The sequence below is a fragment of the Cydia pomonella genome, chromosome 2, assembly GCF_033807575.1.
Source record: "Cydia pomonella isolate Wapato2018A chromosome 2, ilCydPomo1, whole genome shotgun sequence".
Taxonomy (NCBI): Eukaryota; Metazoa; Arthropoda; class Insecta; order Lepidoptera; family Tortricidae; genus Cydia; species Cydia pomonella.
In genome coordinates this window covers 6,178,496-6,194,101 of record NC_084704.1, presented here as the reverse complement: position 1 = coordinate 6,194,101, position 15,606 = coordinate 6,178,496, and the positions used below count along the sequence as shown (strand labels likewise).

Sequence of the window (15,606 nt, the reverse complement as noted above, 5' to 3'; positions counted from 1 at the left end):
CATGAAACGTTGACAGCTAGAGTTTTAAGTCCGTATTGTACCATTAAACTAGTTCTTAAGATTTTTACTACACCGAATAGCGTCATCTAGAGTGCACTTTGGTAACTGAAGAAGATGAAGAGTAGTAGTTTTATTTCATATCTGTAGGTTTCTGTATTCGGTTCGGTTGTGACTATTCTGTTATATTAACTTTTGTTGTCACAAGAATTAATATTAATTAATTATAAATAAAACAAATTTAGACTTTAATTTATTTTATTGACATCTGTATTATCCAGGTAAAAAAAGGATTCTATTTAATTGATTGTAATGGTTGAATACAATTTGTTATACTGGCTACAGATTAGCAATTGGCAAGCGTATTTCGCAGGTACAGTCAGCGTCACATCACATGTCTTACTATAAAGCTAAATAAGTATTATCGGCGACGGCTGAGTGTAAGGAGGGATTCTGGAGTGATGTTATCTAATTAAATGCCCGCGTAACTTTACTTATTTTAAATTTTGTAAAAACATTTAAGCTTATAAAATACGTGTGTGATGTAATTATGATGCAAGTTATGTAGATACAATTATTATACAGTGTCTGTGATGCTGTTTGTACTATGAAATATACAATAATAAAAAACATTGAAAAAGGTATAATTTTTGTGTCAAAGCTATAGTCAAATTAAGTTTGTGTTCATGACCTACTTATTCTTAAAATCAATAAATTGACTTATTACACTCACACAAGTTAGAAATATATATTCTTATTCAATTATAAATTTGCGCTTACATAACCTTATATAAAGATGTTTATATCCGTTGGACGGAAAAGGACGTGACGAATTAAGGACTAGAGTCCCGATAAGTCCTGGATTTACATTTAGCTTTGCGCAACAAATACTGTCAAACTATAAAAATATAAGAAATTAAAATACAACACAATAAAAATGTTCGTTTCACGAAAATAACCAATTCATTCGCAAGTTATGTAATAAAACATAATAATTATACAAAACTAAAAAAGTCAAAATCTGAAAAGTTAAAAACATTTTAATATAATAAAAAGCACGTACATATTAAAAAGTTTTAAGAAGCATATATGTATCTTATAGATAATTAATAATTGCTAGTAGTAAAACACACGCGGCTACTGCTTTAAAGTTATTTACGAAATACTGAATATATGTACAATAAATAAACCAGTTTTGAACATAACAAAATCACAGTTCAAAATTACTTTCATGGCATTTACTACTCGATAAAAGTAGCTACTTATAATTATGTGTGATTATTACGTATTACTATAATTAAAGAATAAAAAAAAACAAGTAAATATTATCACTGAATGTTAAAAAATAAAACGTTTGATCGTTATGAAATTAAACATATAAAATTTAAAGCGATTTCGATCCAATTTTAATTTGTAGGTACATTACAATCTAAAATTTTCCTAATTCTCATGTATCGTGTAAGAAAAGGCAGAAACCATACATGTGTTTTGCAATATAATTGGAAAATAAGTCTATGTACAAAGTTAGACTGATGCAACAACCCATACATTTTTGCTAACATATTTAAGTGCCTTATTAACTCACCTTAATTTTATTTTTATTTTAACCTTAATAATAATTCCCATTTGAGCATGCACACCGCTAAATTCGATAATCACGTCACATTGCAAAACACAATTATGGTTGTAAATTCAATGAAACCCTAAAGATTTAAGGTAAGAGCTAATTTTTACGCGTTATAGTGCAGCTCTAATATCAGACTAAAATCGTTTCTTTCTTTTCGACGTATATCGCATTAGACAGCTTTCGAAAAAATCAACCTTATTTCTCACGAAGTAAGATTGTTTTTCGATTTCACATTATTAAAATATGTGCCGATACCAGTGTCCTTATAAAGTAATTCATTTATAGTATTTACTATAATTGACAGAAGGCACGATCAGCAAATGTAGCATAAGAATTTTCAACCATGTTGATATGTGGTCCGTCTATTACAATGTTATTTCTTTTGCTTTTAAGTTCATTTCAGTACCTTTACCATCAGACGTATCTCGCGTAGCTACATCCTGTCTCTCCGTTTAGCCAACCGTCATAACCCTACTGTTCTCAAGTATCGTCATCATGGTTAAAAAGCCGGAAGTCTAAGGCCTTGTTGAAACAGTAAAGAATGTGTAAACAGGCCCTAAGCGCAAGTTTCTCGCAGAGCGCTGCGAGTTATTTTAGCCACTCGTCTAGTAGGACTGCTTCAACGATGTAACTGAGAGCTTTGAACTGGTATCAGTAGATCTCTTGGGTACGGACAGGGAGTAAAGTAACTTCAATGCTTTCAACAGCACATTTCTTTGTCATACGGACGTATCTCTCGTAGCTACATCCTTGACTCCACGTTTAGCTAACAGTCATAACCCTACCGTCCGTAAATAAGTATCGTCTTCATAGTTGACTGCCGAGAGTCTAAGGGCATGTTCCTCGCAGAGCGCGGCCAGTTCCTTGAGCCACTCGTCTAGTAGAACGGCGTTGAGGATGGACCGGAGCGCGATGGACTGGTTCCAGTAGGCCTCCTGGGTGAACACGGGCCGCTTGGCGGCCGAGTTGCTCGAGTGGGGGATGCTGTGCGGCTGCGATGGGGATGCTGAGAAAAATGAAAAATGTGAATACACACTATGCAAAATATGTTTGGCGCATAGGATTCAAAGTAGTGTCTTATCATCACCACAACAAAACAGCACTCCTCTCACAAAATGGAACGGACTATAATCCCTAGGCTAGTCAAGGCACTTTAAATTTCTTCGCAGATGCATGAAGCCTCACGATGTTTCCTTACTCAAAGAGCAACAGAGATCGCGTTTTATAAAAAAAACTTGCTACATCGTTGTGGTTATCTCGAATGTATTCCGTACTGACCTGATAACCGTCGTCCGAACATGTTGGATAGACTTGTGCTCAAACTCCGCCGCTTCGTCTCGCCGCGATGTAGAGGTTCATCGGCTCGAGGACTGCTGCTGTTGGGCCCTGTACACAAAACAATATCTTTATGTTTTGGGAGACGATTGTACCAATCAGACGCTGACACTTGGATCGAAGAACCAAAACACAGGGTAGCCCAAAATATATTGATAAGTGTTATGTTTAGTAATAATAACCGGCCAAGAGCATATCGGGCCACGCTCAGTGTAGGGTTCCGTAGTTACTCTTCCGTCACAATAAGCTAAATTGGAGCTTAAAGTATAGTAAATTGTTAACCAAGGGATAAAACGTACCTTTCACCCGAGTTAAACAAATAGGCAAATTTGCATAATCAGTATCTAATTAAAGTCTTTTTACTATGAAGGGAAAACTTTTTGCGATAACTCAAAAACAGCTAAACTGATCATGTCCGCTATAGTTTTCATTTAATGTATTTCTTAAGCTCTACTTCCAAGATTTTTTTCATATTTTTTGGACCTATGGTTCAAGGGGGGGGGACACATTTTTTTTTTCTTTCGGAGCGATTATCTCCGAATATATTCACTTTATCAAAAAATGTTTCTTGAAAACCCGTATTAGTTTTGCAAGACCTTTCCAATGATACCCCACACTCTACGGTTGAAGCGAAAAAAAAATTTCACCCCCACTTTACGTGTAGGGGAGGTACCCTAAAAAAAATTAAATTTTTAGATTTTATTGTACGACTTTGTCGGCTTTATTGATTTATATATCCGTGCCAAATTTCAGCTTTCTAGCACTAACGACCACGGAGCAAAGCCTCGGACAGACAGACAGACGGACGGACATGGCGAAACTATAAGGGTTCCTAGTTGACTACGGAACCCTAAAAACGAGCATTTGATGTAACAGAAAGCGTTTTCGTGTAAGTTTAAATAATACGCCGCTTCCATTTTATAGGAATATATTAATTTATTTTCGACTCCAGTAGGATGTCAAAAGGTGTTCAATGCTCCGCCGTGTTGTACCTTCGTCTCTTGTCCACCAGCTCTGTGTTGTCGCTGGTCCCCTTCTGTATGACGTGCTGCATTTGTTCAGTGTATGTAATTTATTCCTGGTGATTTTATTTTCTTTTTGATTGTTGTTTGTGTTACCTTCCGTGATTTTTCTCACTTGATGAGGCCATTTTGTAGAATTTTCATCTTCTCCATTTTTCATATGTAAATTGCCTCGTTTGGGTTTAGGAATAAAAATATTTCGTACCTTCGTTACTGGTCCTCTTGACCAGCAGCAGTTCCCGCTGCACGAGGAACACGCGCGCCTTGTCCACCAGTTCTGCGGTGTTGTCCAGCCCGCTGGTCAGCTCGTCTAGTTCGTCCCGCAGCTTGCTGAGTATCTGGGAAAGGGAAATTAAACTTGATGTGTATTGGCGCGGTCGGTAGGATCTTAGCCAGCTTTGAATAAAAGACGCTTAGACATAATCTCTTGGTTATAAAGCTAGAGTTAATACGCATTTTTGTTTAAATATGCAAAATACCTAATTATTTTTTAAAAATCCAATTCACAACCGAATGAGATATTTTGACCCACTTTTCTCTATTTGGAACCAGTGTGAGACCGCAGGTACCTACAGTACCTGGTACAGCGAGGGCACGTTGGGCTGCGTGTGCGGCTGCGGGAGCAGCAGGCCGGGCAGCAGCGCGCAGGGCGCCGCGCACAGCTTGCCCAGCAGCCCCGTCACGAGGCAGTTGCTGAGCACGTCGGACTCTAGGAGGGCGGCGGCTTTCTTCAGGAGGCTGCTGAGAAGAGGGCCTGCAAAAATACATTTATAGTACATTGTGCAACGAGTTTGTAATATTCTTATCCTGGATTTACACGCAATGTTTTTCCTCCATATGCGAAGAAAAAAATAAATTTAAAGCGGAATTATTCTTAAATACGGTGACATTTCAAACATTCGTCCGCCATATTGTAATTTGTTGACAGGTTAGGCATCGAAGGCACAAACCTATTCGGAATTCAGCCGCGATTGAAAATAATGTAAAAATGTTTTAAACGGCTATAAATTAATCAAATTAAATATTTTTACACATAAACAAAAATATTAAATTTATTCTAAAGTAAAACTCATTTACGCTACTTGGTTTGTATGAATTAAAGACATAATTTAAAAAAAAGTTATACCTCTTTAGCTAGGAGTTATAGGTTTGTTTTCACAATCAATAACTGTCGCCCACGACAGTTCCCAAACAATATAGGCCTTTGTCCTTCAGTACACCTGTATGAAATAAGATCTTTTTCGAGCAACTATGATGAAAATTAACGAACCAACCTCAATTGACGGTAAATTTTTAAAACATTTTACCGCTCAACAATATTATTTAATTTCATAAAGATGACCTAATAGATTTGACCAGTATTGTTGGAAAGAAGAAAAAAACTGATATGCAATTTAAAAATGAGTACTTTTTGAAACAGCCTACGAAATAGAAAGACACCAAAATTTTAAGTTCAGTTAATACTATACCTATTTTGTCCGATAGGATCAAAAAACGAAATGAATATCATCAGGGCAGTGCTAAATCTGACGAAAACACGACTACTTTAACGGTAAGAGGATTTTGGCGGAGGTATAGTTTAGTGGAGTATTCTGGAATATAGGCAGCCAAGCTGCTTTCACAATTAGTATAAATAACTATTGCTAACTGAAAACCGTAGAATAATGTCAACAATCAACAAATTCGAGAGGCACTCACCGATAAGCGACGCCGGACTGACTCTCCCGCCAGCCACCCAATTCTTTATCACAGGCACTTCTTCATAATCCCTGTCCACCTTCAAGAAACACATCCTAAACGAGTCTTCAACAAACTCCTCGTTCTTGTCACTATCACTACCCGTCGATATTAGGCTGTCTCTGTCTTTCCCATCGCCGTTTACATCTTCCTGTTCTTGTTCGTCCGCTTCGTTCAGCGATGTTAAACTGTGTGGTTCTTTTTCTGAGGTGTCGCTCGTTTTTAAAGTATCGTAGCCGCTGGTGCAGTTGGATATAAGGCTATCCTGCTCTTTTGTGGGGATAGGCTCGTCTCTCGTCTCTTTTGTGTTGTTGTTGGGTTCTTGCTTGGGAAGGGTAATGGTGTCGTATTTGGAGCTCCAGTGGGCGCATGCGAGCGCGCGAGAGATGATTTCGAATCGAGCGTCGCAAAGGTATGCGTGGTAGTTGCCGAATAGGGTATCATTTGGGTTCTGAAAGGAAATATTTAATTTAATTTGATATTTTCTTGTGTTTTATACAAAGTGTGTTTTGTCTTGGTGTGTGGCTTAAGACTTAGAAAGGACAGATTCGTCTCGGTATAAATTAGAGTCCAGTGGTCTTAGTTGGTGTGTTTGCCTTTTCGTTAGTTTGGTAGTCATCAGCAACCAACATGGCGCTAAAAAATCATTAGAACTTACCCCATAATTAAACTTGACCTCCTGCACCAAACTGTTCATAGCGATCCCATCTTGCACTCCATTAACTCTCTCATCATCTCTCTTCAAATCCAAGACTCTTCGGCCACTCATAGCCAGTTCATCCACCCACGCTCTTGTCCTGCTTAAAGGCCTAAAGCAGCACTGTGGGCTAAGACTTAGGAAGGACATTGCGGCGTCTCTGTATGAATCCGGGTCGGGTGGTGTTGGTCGGTGTGTGAGAAGGTGGTGGCCCTTCAGGAGGTACTTGTAGACTAGCTCGATCATGACGTCTTCGCAGTTCAGGTCGATGAGAGTTTCCATTAGGGACATGGAGACTAGGGAGAGCTGAAATAAGAAGTTTATTAGTGCTGGTGGCTTTGTTACCGAAATAAAAACATTTGGCGAAAATAACATACGGCCCGCACAGTTATCAGGTGAATCAAAGTAATCCTTAAAAAAAACTGATTTCATTGTTTTTACGAGGCTATTGTTTCGACCAATCATATAATTTAATCATTAATTGAACGTAAAATAATCTGTGAATACAATTCAAGGTGTGTGATCGCCGCCGCCTGGTTTGCCTTGCAGCGCTACACCAGAGCCGATTCTCAACATTAACCCGAGCATTCCAATTAAATCTCCTATGAATGACGTCAATCAGCTTTACCCCATCATACTCATAATCTTAACAGGAAATGCAGTACGTCCCTTATCAATTCCCTTTGCGTTGAGCATCTGAGCAATAGTTCTTGTTACACCATTGCCGTTTTAAGACGCTTCTCTACATTATTAAATTAGTGCATCAGTTCTCTAACCTGAGTATTCCCGTCCAATTTTCTACTCATGACGTCAATCAGTTTAACTCCATCACACTCATAAGTGAAGAGAAAATGTAGAACCGCCCTCAGCATTCCCAGTTGAGTTGAACATCTGCGCATGAGTTTTAGGTACGTCATAGTTGCAGCCTGCTTAGGTTGAGCATCTGTACACTAACCTGGGTATTCCCATCCAATCTCCTAAGCATGACGTCAATAAGCTTCACTCCATCGTACTCGTAACTGAAGAGAAAATGTAGAACCGTCCTCAGCAAGCCCCGCTGCGTTGAGCATCTGAGCACTAGTTCTAGGTACGCCATCGCCGCCGCTTGCTCGGGAGCGCCACTCTGCAACGGCCCGGGTTTCGTCTACGATCGTGGTATGCGTTAGTAGGGCTTGGATACACGAGGATGTTAGCGATTGAGTGATGGTACATTATTTGGCAATGATATATTTTTTATTTTAAAATATATAACTTGAGTGTGTTTTGAATAACAGGCATAAAAGTTGTTGAGGATAGTATTGATCATTTAGTGGATGCTACAGAAGGCTAGTTTAATCAAATGGCAAAAATATACTAAATAAAATAAATATTATAGGACATTCTTAGTATTCTTACACAGAAATAGGAATTAGATATTAAAGACTTTTTTTATCTGATTTTAGAACAAATTCTTTTCTTAGCTGGCCTAATTGACTCTTAGCATTATAGAAGTCAATGCTACAGCAGTTATCCAACTTTAAAAATAAGATACGGAGTCTATTTGAGGTTGTAGGTGACTGGTGTTTTAACTCATATATATTCTTTGCAACGTGCACCACTAATTAATCTTTTCATTTCTTATATTTCGCATCGAATAAAATATGGCCTGACAATACAAACATAAAAACCCTTGATAAATCACACATAAAGCAAGCAAAACCGAGCCTTACCACTCAAAGCACAAGGTTTAGCGTACCGTCACTCAACCGCCGCGTTCGATGACCACACCGTGCTCCCGTGCGAGTAATGAAAGCCCACTCGTGATACCACACCCCAACTCGTAATATATCTTAGTTCTCTGGTTTAGAAAATGTATGTGACATTAGGGAAAGTGTGGTTTGGGGGGGCCTAGCCAAGATGACAATCGATTGGTATCGAACAACGCCAAACGAAAAGAAAATATAAGTACGGGATGACAGATGCTACGAAATGTCACGTGACAATTTTCATAGAATATTTAAGTTTGGCTAGGCCTCCTGACCAGCTAATCGTTACAGTATACAAGTAACGTTTAGCGTAATCATCTGAACATAGAGATATATGTTTCTTCCTTCACGCTTGGCAGCTCAGGAAATCGGTCCTCAGATAAGTGAGACAATTGTAACTTTTGATAATTTTCTACACTAAAGAACTAAGATATTGTACATATTAATAAAATGACAAAGAAAACCCTTAAAATATCGTGACATTCAAGGAGAGCAGAGTCCTGGGGCCTATTTCTCGAAAGGTACTATACCTAATATTATTAGTTAGTTGTTATTACGTTTTAACGAACTGTTAAGTCGTATGGGTTGCCATGGCAACACACTAATAATATTAGACTAATACCGTTCGAGAAATGGGCTCCTGGAGTAAAATTACAATCAGGGTTCATCTTGGGGTGCATTTCCTGAACGCTATTCGACTAATATTATTAGTCTACGAACTGTGGAATCTTTTGGGTCCATTTCTCGAACGGTATTAGTCTAATATTATTAGTATGTTGCCGTGGTAACCCATACGACTTGACAGTTCGTGGAGTAATAATATTAGTCTAATAACGTTCGTTAAATGGGCCCCATGACAGCGCACTAATAATATTAGTCTATAAAAGTTTCAGAAATGGGTCCTTAGATGATCTCTAGGAATCATTTCAGTGAATGCCACGAAAAACAGTTGAAGATAGATTTTTTTCAAATCAACAACTGTGCCAATAAACACACGGTAATGATCAAACCAATGGCAACACTATTCAGCGATTGCTGATATAATCCACAACTTCACCTCGTCCGACTGAAAGAAACACTTGATCGTTAGTACAATGTTAACATTGTGCAAATTGTTCGAGTGCTGTTTATATTTACTGTTAAATATATCGAAAATCAATAAATAGGTACATAAATTAATTAGGTAATATATTGTATTAACAAACATTCCCAGAACACGTCAATAAAAAATGCAAATAAATAAATAAAATATAATTATTCCCAATTCATCAAATTACAAAGGAGGATATTATTTATGATGATCAGTGATATCAATGATCAAATTTCTTAATATCAGGGATGTCCAAAAACCTCATTTTCTAAAGACAGACAAATAAAATAAAAAACATAATATATGGTATAAACATTTGCAGAAGAAAATACGATTGTTCATTTTCAAGACAATGTCAATTATGAACAATCATCTATTCCTTCTTTCTTTCCAGTCTCAGCAATTCCATTATTTTAATTTGTGCAATGGACCATACTTGGTAACAGGCAACGGATACTATAATATAATACGCTTAGGGCCACTTGCGCTATCCAGGGTTAGGCACTAACTCGGGGTTAACCGGTTAAAAAGTAACATTGTTAACTTTACAAACAAATTAACAGTTTACTATGGGATAATACGACTGTTTTGTTTGTTGATGGTTTCTCTTGTATATTTTTGTTTTGTTTGTTTCCGTAATCATTCCTCTTATTATTTTTTTTGTAACATTTTAATATGTATCTTTATGTGTTACGAGTAGCATCACCGAATGTGCCCTACGGAAGACCAGGGCTGGCTTTGCAGCTAGCATTATGGTGAGTTGGGTACATTTCGTGATGCACACTTTATGATTTCCTCTTTTCTTGCTTTTTAACCGACTTCAAGATTTCAAAAGGAGGATTTTTTAAATGTTTGTTACTTCATAACTCCGTCATTTCTGGACCGATTTCGAAAATTATTTTTTTGATTGAATCTATATATATACAGATTGGTCCCGTTTTTGTCAAAACTCAGTTCTGATGATGGGATCCATGAGGAATCGAGGGAACTCTTCAAATGCGAAAGGCATACATATAGTGATTTTTATATTTTCATCACCAAATCAAGCATTTACATTTAAAAAGTGACATTTGGTGAAGTGGAACTGCTGATACTGATCAGAATGGAACTGTTCAACGACGCATAGTTCCCGCTTGGCGATTTATCGTCTTCCTTATGTTTGTTAGGCAAATTAGGATTTCGAGACAAATTTTTGCCAAGCGCGAGATCTGATGGTAGAATCTATGAGGAATCGAGGGAACTCTTCAAATGTGAAAGGCATACAAATAGTGATTTTTGTATTTTCATCAACAAATCAAACATTTCCATTTAAACGCATAGTTCACGATTGGCGATTTGTCCTCTTCTCTGTGTTTGTTAAGTAAATTAGATTTTCAAGACATTTTTAAATATAATATAATAATCTTTCTTTCACCGGTCTCCCTCATTGAAGTCGTTTTTTTTATTTATATATGTAGTCTGTAAATGTTCGTACATGTTTTGTGATCCTCACGAATAAATATCGTTTAACCCGAAGTTACCAGTACAATTTAACCCCGGGTTAATGGTTAACTCCGAGTTAGTGGCTAACCCAGGATTGGTGCAAGGTGTTTTCACAGGTGACGTAGTAGTAAATGTATGGCGCCATACGTTTTACGGTTCCTGAAATATCAAATGCTACCTAGTTAGAGATCGGGTCATTCACAAAGACGTGTGCCTTGACTTTTATTATCAATTTAATTTAATTTGAATTCGGTACAAATGTACTTTTTTGACATTCATGGGTGCATTATGTTAATGCCTAAATTGTAGTATAAACAAATTGAATTGAATCATGTTATTACCGGTTAGATTTGAGAAATCTCTGCGTCATCGGGGATGAGACGCTCTATACCTATATTAAACGTAACCACGCTACGACTACTTTCCTCATGAATGTTTTTGTCTAAGCTTACAGAGGAAATAATAAGGCACTAAACAAAATAGAGGAACTGCTGAGATCCTCCATCCAATATGTCTTATGAAGCGATGAAAATCACTCAACCCAAACCCCTAGTTATGAGACTCACCTGGAGTAAGGCGGGCCCCATGACGGGCACTAAGAACCCTTGGTACAGGAGGTCGAGGAGTTGCTTCTTGATGGACGAATGAGCAACCTGGATAGACATTCGAATATATAAGGTTGGACCCTTGTCAAAAAATTTAAGAAAGTCCTGCCGTATGTTCGTTAAAGTTATCAGCCCCTTACCGCATACGCAGCCATATGTGGCGGATATGATATTCAACTCTATTAACAAGTTTTAAATTTCAACAAGTACTTTTTATTAAATGCGGTAAGGGGTTAAGAGGTAACTCTGTCATACCTGGTTTTAATTAAGCTTAATCAAACCCGTTAGTTGGACTTAAGGTCACGAAGAAATCATATAAACAAAGATAATAAACAAACATTCATCTTAGACCCAGAAGAACTATTTCTTGCCGTTTTCCCATGACGCATTCATACCCACACATAACCAAGCGTTGCTGCAAACAATGTTTGATATGTAGCTTTACTTGCCGCGGCAGATGGCCGTGTAAGTGTGAATCGCCAAAATAAACTATCGCTCATGAAAGGGCTAAGACGTAAAGCTGTCTAATCTGCGCCACATCTGAATTCCACCGATTCGGTGAACAGCGCCAGCTTGTGGCCTTGGTTCACGTCGTCGGCTGTTAGTCGGTAGACGATGTCGCTCAGCGTCCGCGGGAGAAGCGAGCACAGACCACTCATTGGCTATAGACCTGGGTCACTGCGTTGCAGAACTCTACCGAGTCGGTGAACAGCGTCAGTTTATGGCCTTGATTCACGTCGTCGGTTGTAAGTCGGTAGACGATGTCGCCCAACGTCGGCTGGAGAAGCGAGTACAGACCGCTCATTGGCTACAGACCTGCGCAACTGAGTTGCAGAACTCCACCGAGTCGGTGAACAGCGTCAGTTTATGGCCTTGATTCACGTCGTCGGTTGTAAGTCGGTAGACGATGTCGCCCAACGTCGGCTGGAGAAGCGAGTACAGACCACTCATTGGCTACAGACCTGCGCAACTGCGTTGCAGAACTCCACCGAGTCGGTGAACAGCGTCAGCTTGTGGCCCTGGTTCACGTCGTCGGCTGTTAGTCGGTAGACGTTGTCGCCCAACGTCCGCGGGAGGAGCGAGTACAGCCCGCTTAGACCTGTCAACAATTCATATTTAAGTCATTTAACGCAAAAACAAACATCCTAAAAGTTATGAAGGCCGTACCAGCAGGCGTTATAGATACAAGCACAATTTTAATACACCTGCTGCTCAGTTCAGAACTTATTGTTGAAAATTCAACTCTATCCTTATCGACATATGGTCTAGCCAGTCCAAGGAAGAACACAATTCTACTCCCATATAAATAAGGTCGTCTGACCTATGCTCAGGACACGTTCGCGCACAAAAGGGTGTTGCGCGCCGCTTGTTGTTGGGAATTCAACTCTATTCTCATAGTCACACGGTATACTAGCGACTTTGAATAACAACCTATATTAAGCGTTTGTTCCAAAAGCAAATTTATTTCTATAGTAATAAAGTCGATTAACCTGTGGCCAGCACAGGACAAGTATCTCCTTCCAGCATGCACCTGGCCAGTTGCGGGCACCGCGCGGACATGTTCGCGCACAGGAGCAGGGCGTCGCGCGCCGCCGAGCCCTTGGGGCCCTCGCGGTGCACGAACTTTAGGAGGAGGCGGGCTATTATGAACCTGCAAAAGTAAGATTTAGTTAGGTACCTGGAAAAATCGAATTTAAACTGGCGTGAGCAGATTACCTATACGGTTTAACTCACGTGTTAGTGCTTGAAAATGGAGGAGACCTAGGCTCTCTGAAACATGTCGCGCGAGTGACTAAAAATACGTTCCCTTTGCGGATGCCCCCGATGTGGGGCCATGAAGCTTTTTTAGGTGACCGTGCTTCTACTATGGGTTCACAACTTCAAAGTGGAAGTACACTTGGACGTGTGACTTTGTCATAACGTTTTGAATGGGGACAGTGGACGTGTTAAACCGTTAATAAGATTAGTACTTGGAAAAATATCGTAAATGTATGGATAAATAAGAGAAGATATAGGAGTGTGTATGAAATGAGAACTATATCTTGGTTATCTTGATATTTCGAAACACTAGGCTCTAGCGATAATTCTGTATTAGCTCAATGCGCAAAAGTGGACCCGCTGGACGGCAATACGCCATATTAAATATTTGACAGTGGACATAAATGTCACATAGTATATACGAACATAACCCATATCAGTCCACGAAAGTAGACATACATGCCACGTTGGGCGTGATCATCGGATTTAGTTCTCCACTATAGCTCTATATTTCGGTGTTTTACTATCTTTCAGAGATAACCTTAAAATTTAAGAACTGCGTATTAAAAAACGACGATAACACAACCGACAAAAAAAAGCATAACTTTAGGTTTGAAGAAAGCCAGCATCTACATATTTTTGTATATGTATTTAACTGTGTTCCGGTTGCATTTGCAATAATTATAAAAGTAAAGTAATATTGTGCACTATGCATCCATTGATATGACGTCATTTTATAAAGCATATAATGGACGTGTTATGATAATTAATTAACATGTAAACAGTAAACAAACATTGCATAGTCCAGTTCAATGTGTCATTGTTATACTCGCAGAAATTAAACTGACATTATCTCTGACCTACAACTCGTGCTTTAGGTTATCAATACGATGCAAAGTATTTTGCACTCTTTTGTCGAGCAGATAAGGTTTAAAACGTAAATAGATACACTGGGAGACGGACAGCTGTGTTAAATTATGATAGTTATATGGGTAAAGGCTATCGTATGCGTGTTCTAATACTTGAGAGTGGAGCAGCTGACCAAGTGACTATTTACACGTGACACGATTACCTATTTGTTAACCTTCATTCAATGAACATGAACCAAATGAACGATGATAAGCAGAAAAAGATTAGTAAAAAAACGTATTTAGAAAGTTATATAACACACAATCAATGACTCAGTGCTCAATGCTGACAAACAGATGTTAATTATTGAAATTAAGATTTGAAACAATGACACTCTATTTTATAGAATGGTTTTATTTATACTAGTTAAAAAAAACTATAAGTAGTTCGTTTTTTTTTTTGCATTTAAAAAAAAGGTAAACAATCTTGACCTGACAATTAAAAAAGTTTTTTTTTTTTAAATCAGTAACTATCACTTATGAATGCAAAATAATGTATATGGTCGTATATGATTTATAATTATTACATATTAGCTGTGACTTATTTTTCAAACGTGATTTTCAAAACAAAGACACTTCAAAACAGCTTACCTTCTTTCTAATGCTTATCTCCTCGGAAACCCCAAGTTAATTTACATAAAGCAGGGTATTTACGTGGGACTTTCTGCACGCGATTATACCTCGTTGTTTGTGACAAGGTTGTCCACAACAACAACAATATAAATTGCTTGAAACAGTAAGGGCCGATACAGACGGACTGCAACCCGACTGCAATTTGTATGGGAACTTGATGTCGACTGCAACGACGGCGTGCAGTTCCCATTGCAGTCCGTCTGTATCGGCCCTAAGAGCGTTTTTACATTGTCCAATCCGATTTTTTTAAAGTCCCTTTTTATAATGATTTATTCATTGATTCAATGATTATTATTCAGAAGAAAAGGGCATTCTCTAACAGCTGTTTTTCTCAGACAATCATCCGATCCAACATCCAATAGGGACCGTGCGCGTTGGAGGGTCTGCCATCTTGTGACCTGAATCGGAACCATAAACATGTACATTTACACGTCACGTGTTTTCTTGTGCATAGTAGGTTCTGCCATCTTGTGGGCTACATCGGAACAATGAACATCACATTTACGCCTCGCTCCAAAAATCTGACGGCTCCTGTGCTGCCTCCTACAGTTTATGCACGCTCCCTATATCGCTTTGTGAAAACGCTTTAAGCTTTAGCAAGTTCGTTGCTCATGTTATGACATAGTCTTCAAAAAGTATAGTTACAGGCTACTTAGTACTTACTCAGGTTTGGCTTCGGTTTGGGTGTGATTCGTCAAGAAGAATAGGTCGATAAATTCGATGTTTTGCATCAGGGCGACACATAGATGATTCAATACCATCACCAATTGGGCTGTAAACAAAGCAAATCCATTAAAATGGGTATTTTCGGTGCACTTTCCATATTAACTTAGTTATAAGTTATAAATTAAATAAAAAAATATGAACACGAAACAAATTATACAGTTAAATACATGACGGTATTTACGAATATTACGACTACGCAAAATAGATGTAAAACCTAGTTGTAAAAACTTTCATATGGTAAGTG

General features: G+C 38.3%; 1 protein-coding gene across 4 annotated transcripts in view; it reads right to left on the bottom strand.

Annotated features, from left to right (window-relative positions):
- Nucleotides 1-237: 237 nt before the first annotated feature.
- LOC133532401 (FHIP family protein AGAP011705) overlaps nt 238-15,606 on the bottom strand; it is a 30,088-nt gene continuing 14,719 nt past the window's right edge. For 3 of the 4 annotated variants that reach the window (XM_061871031.1, XM_061871041.1, XM_061871058.1), the window contains 11 exons: nt 15,300-15,408; nt 12,828-12,988; nt 12,300-12,436; nt 11,299-11,385; nt 7,371-7,559; nt 6,377-6,721; nt 5,680-6,169; nt 4,560-4,735; nt 4,187-4,319; nt 2,903-3,010; nt 238-2,630 (listed from right to left, as the gene is read on the bottom strand). In XM_061871031.1, coding sequence (XP_061727015.1) covers nt 2,398-2,630; nt 2,903-3,010; nt 4,187-4,319; nt 4,560-4,735; nt 5,680-6,169; nt 6,377-6,721; nt 7,371-7,559; nt 11,299-11,385; nt 12,300-12,436; nt 12,828-12,988; nt 15,300-15,408 — 2,168 coding nt within the window. In that variant the 3' untranslated portion in view covers nt 238-2,397. The remainder of the gene's footprint in view (nt 2,631-2,902; nt 3,011-4,186; nt 4,320-4,559; nt 4,736-5,679; nt 6,170-6,376; nt 6,722-7,370; nt 7,560-11,298; nt 11,386-12,299; nt 12,437-12,827; nt 12,989-15,299; nt 15,409-15,606) is intronic. The other variant, XM_061871050.1, reaches the window with a different exon arrangement.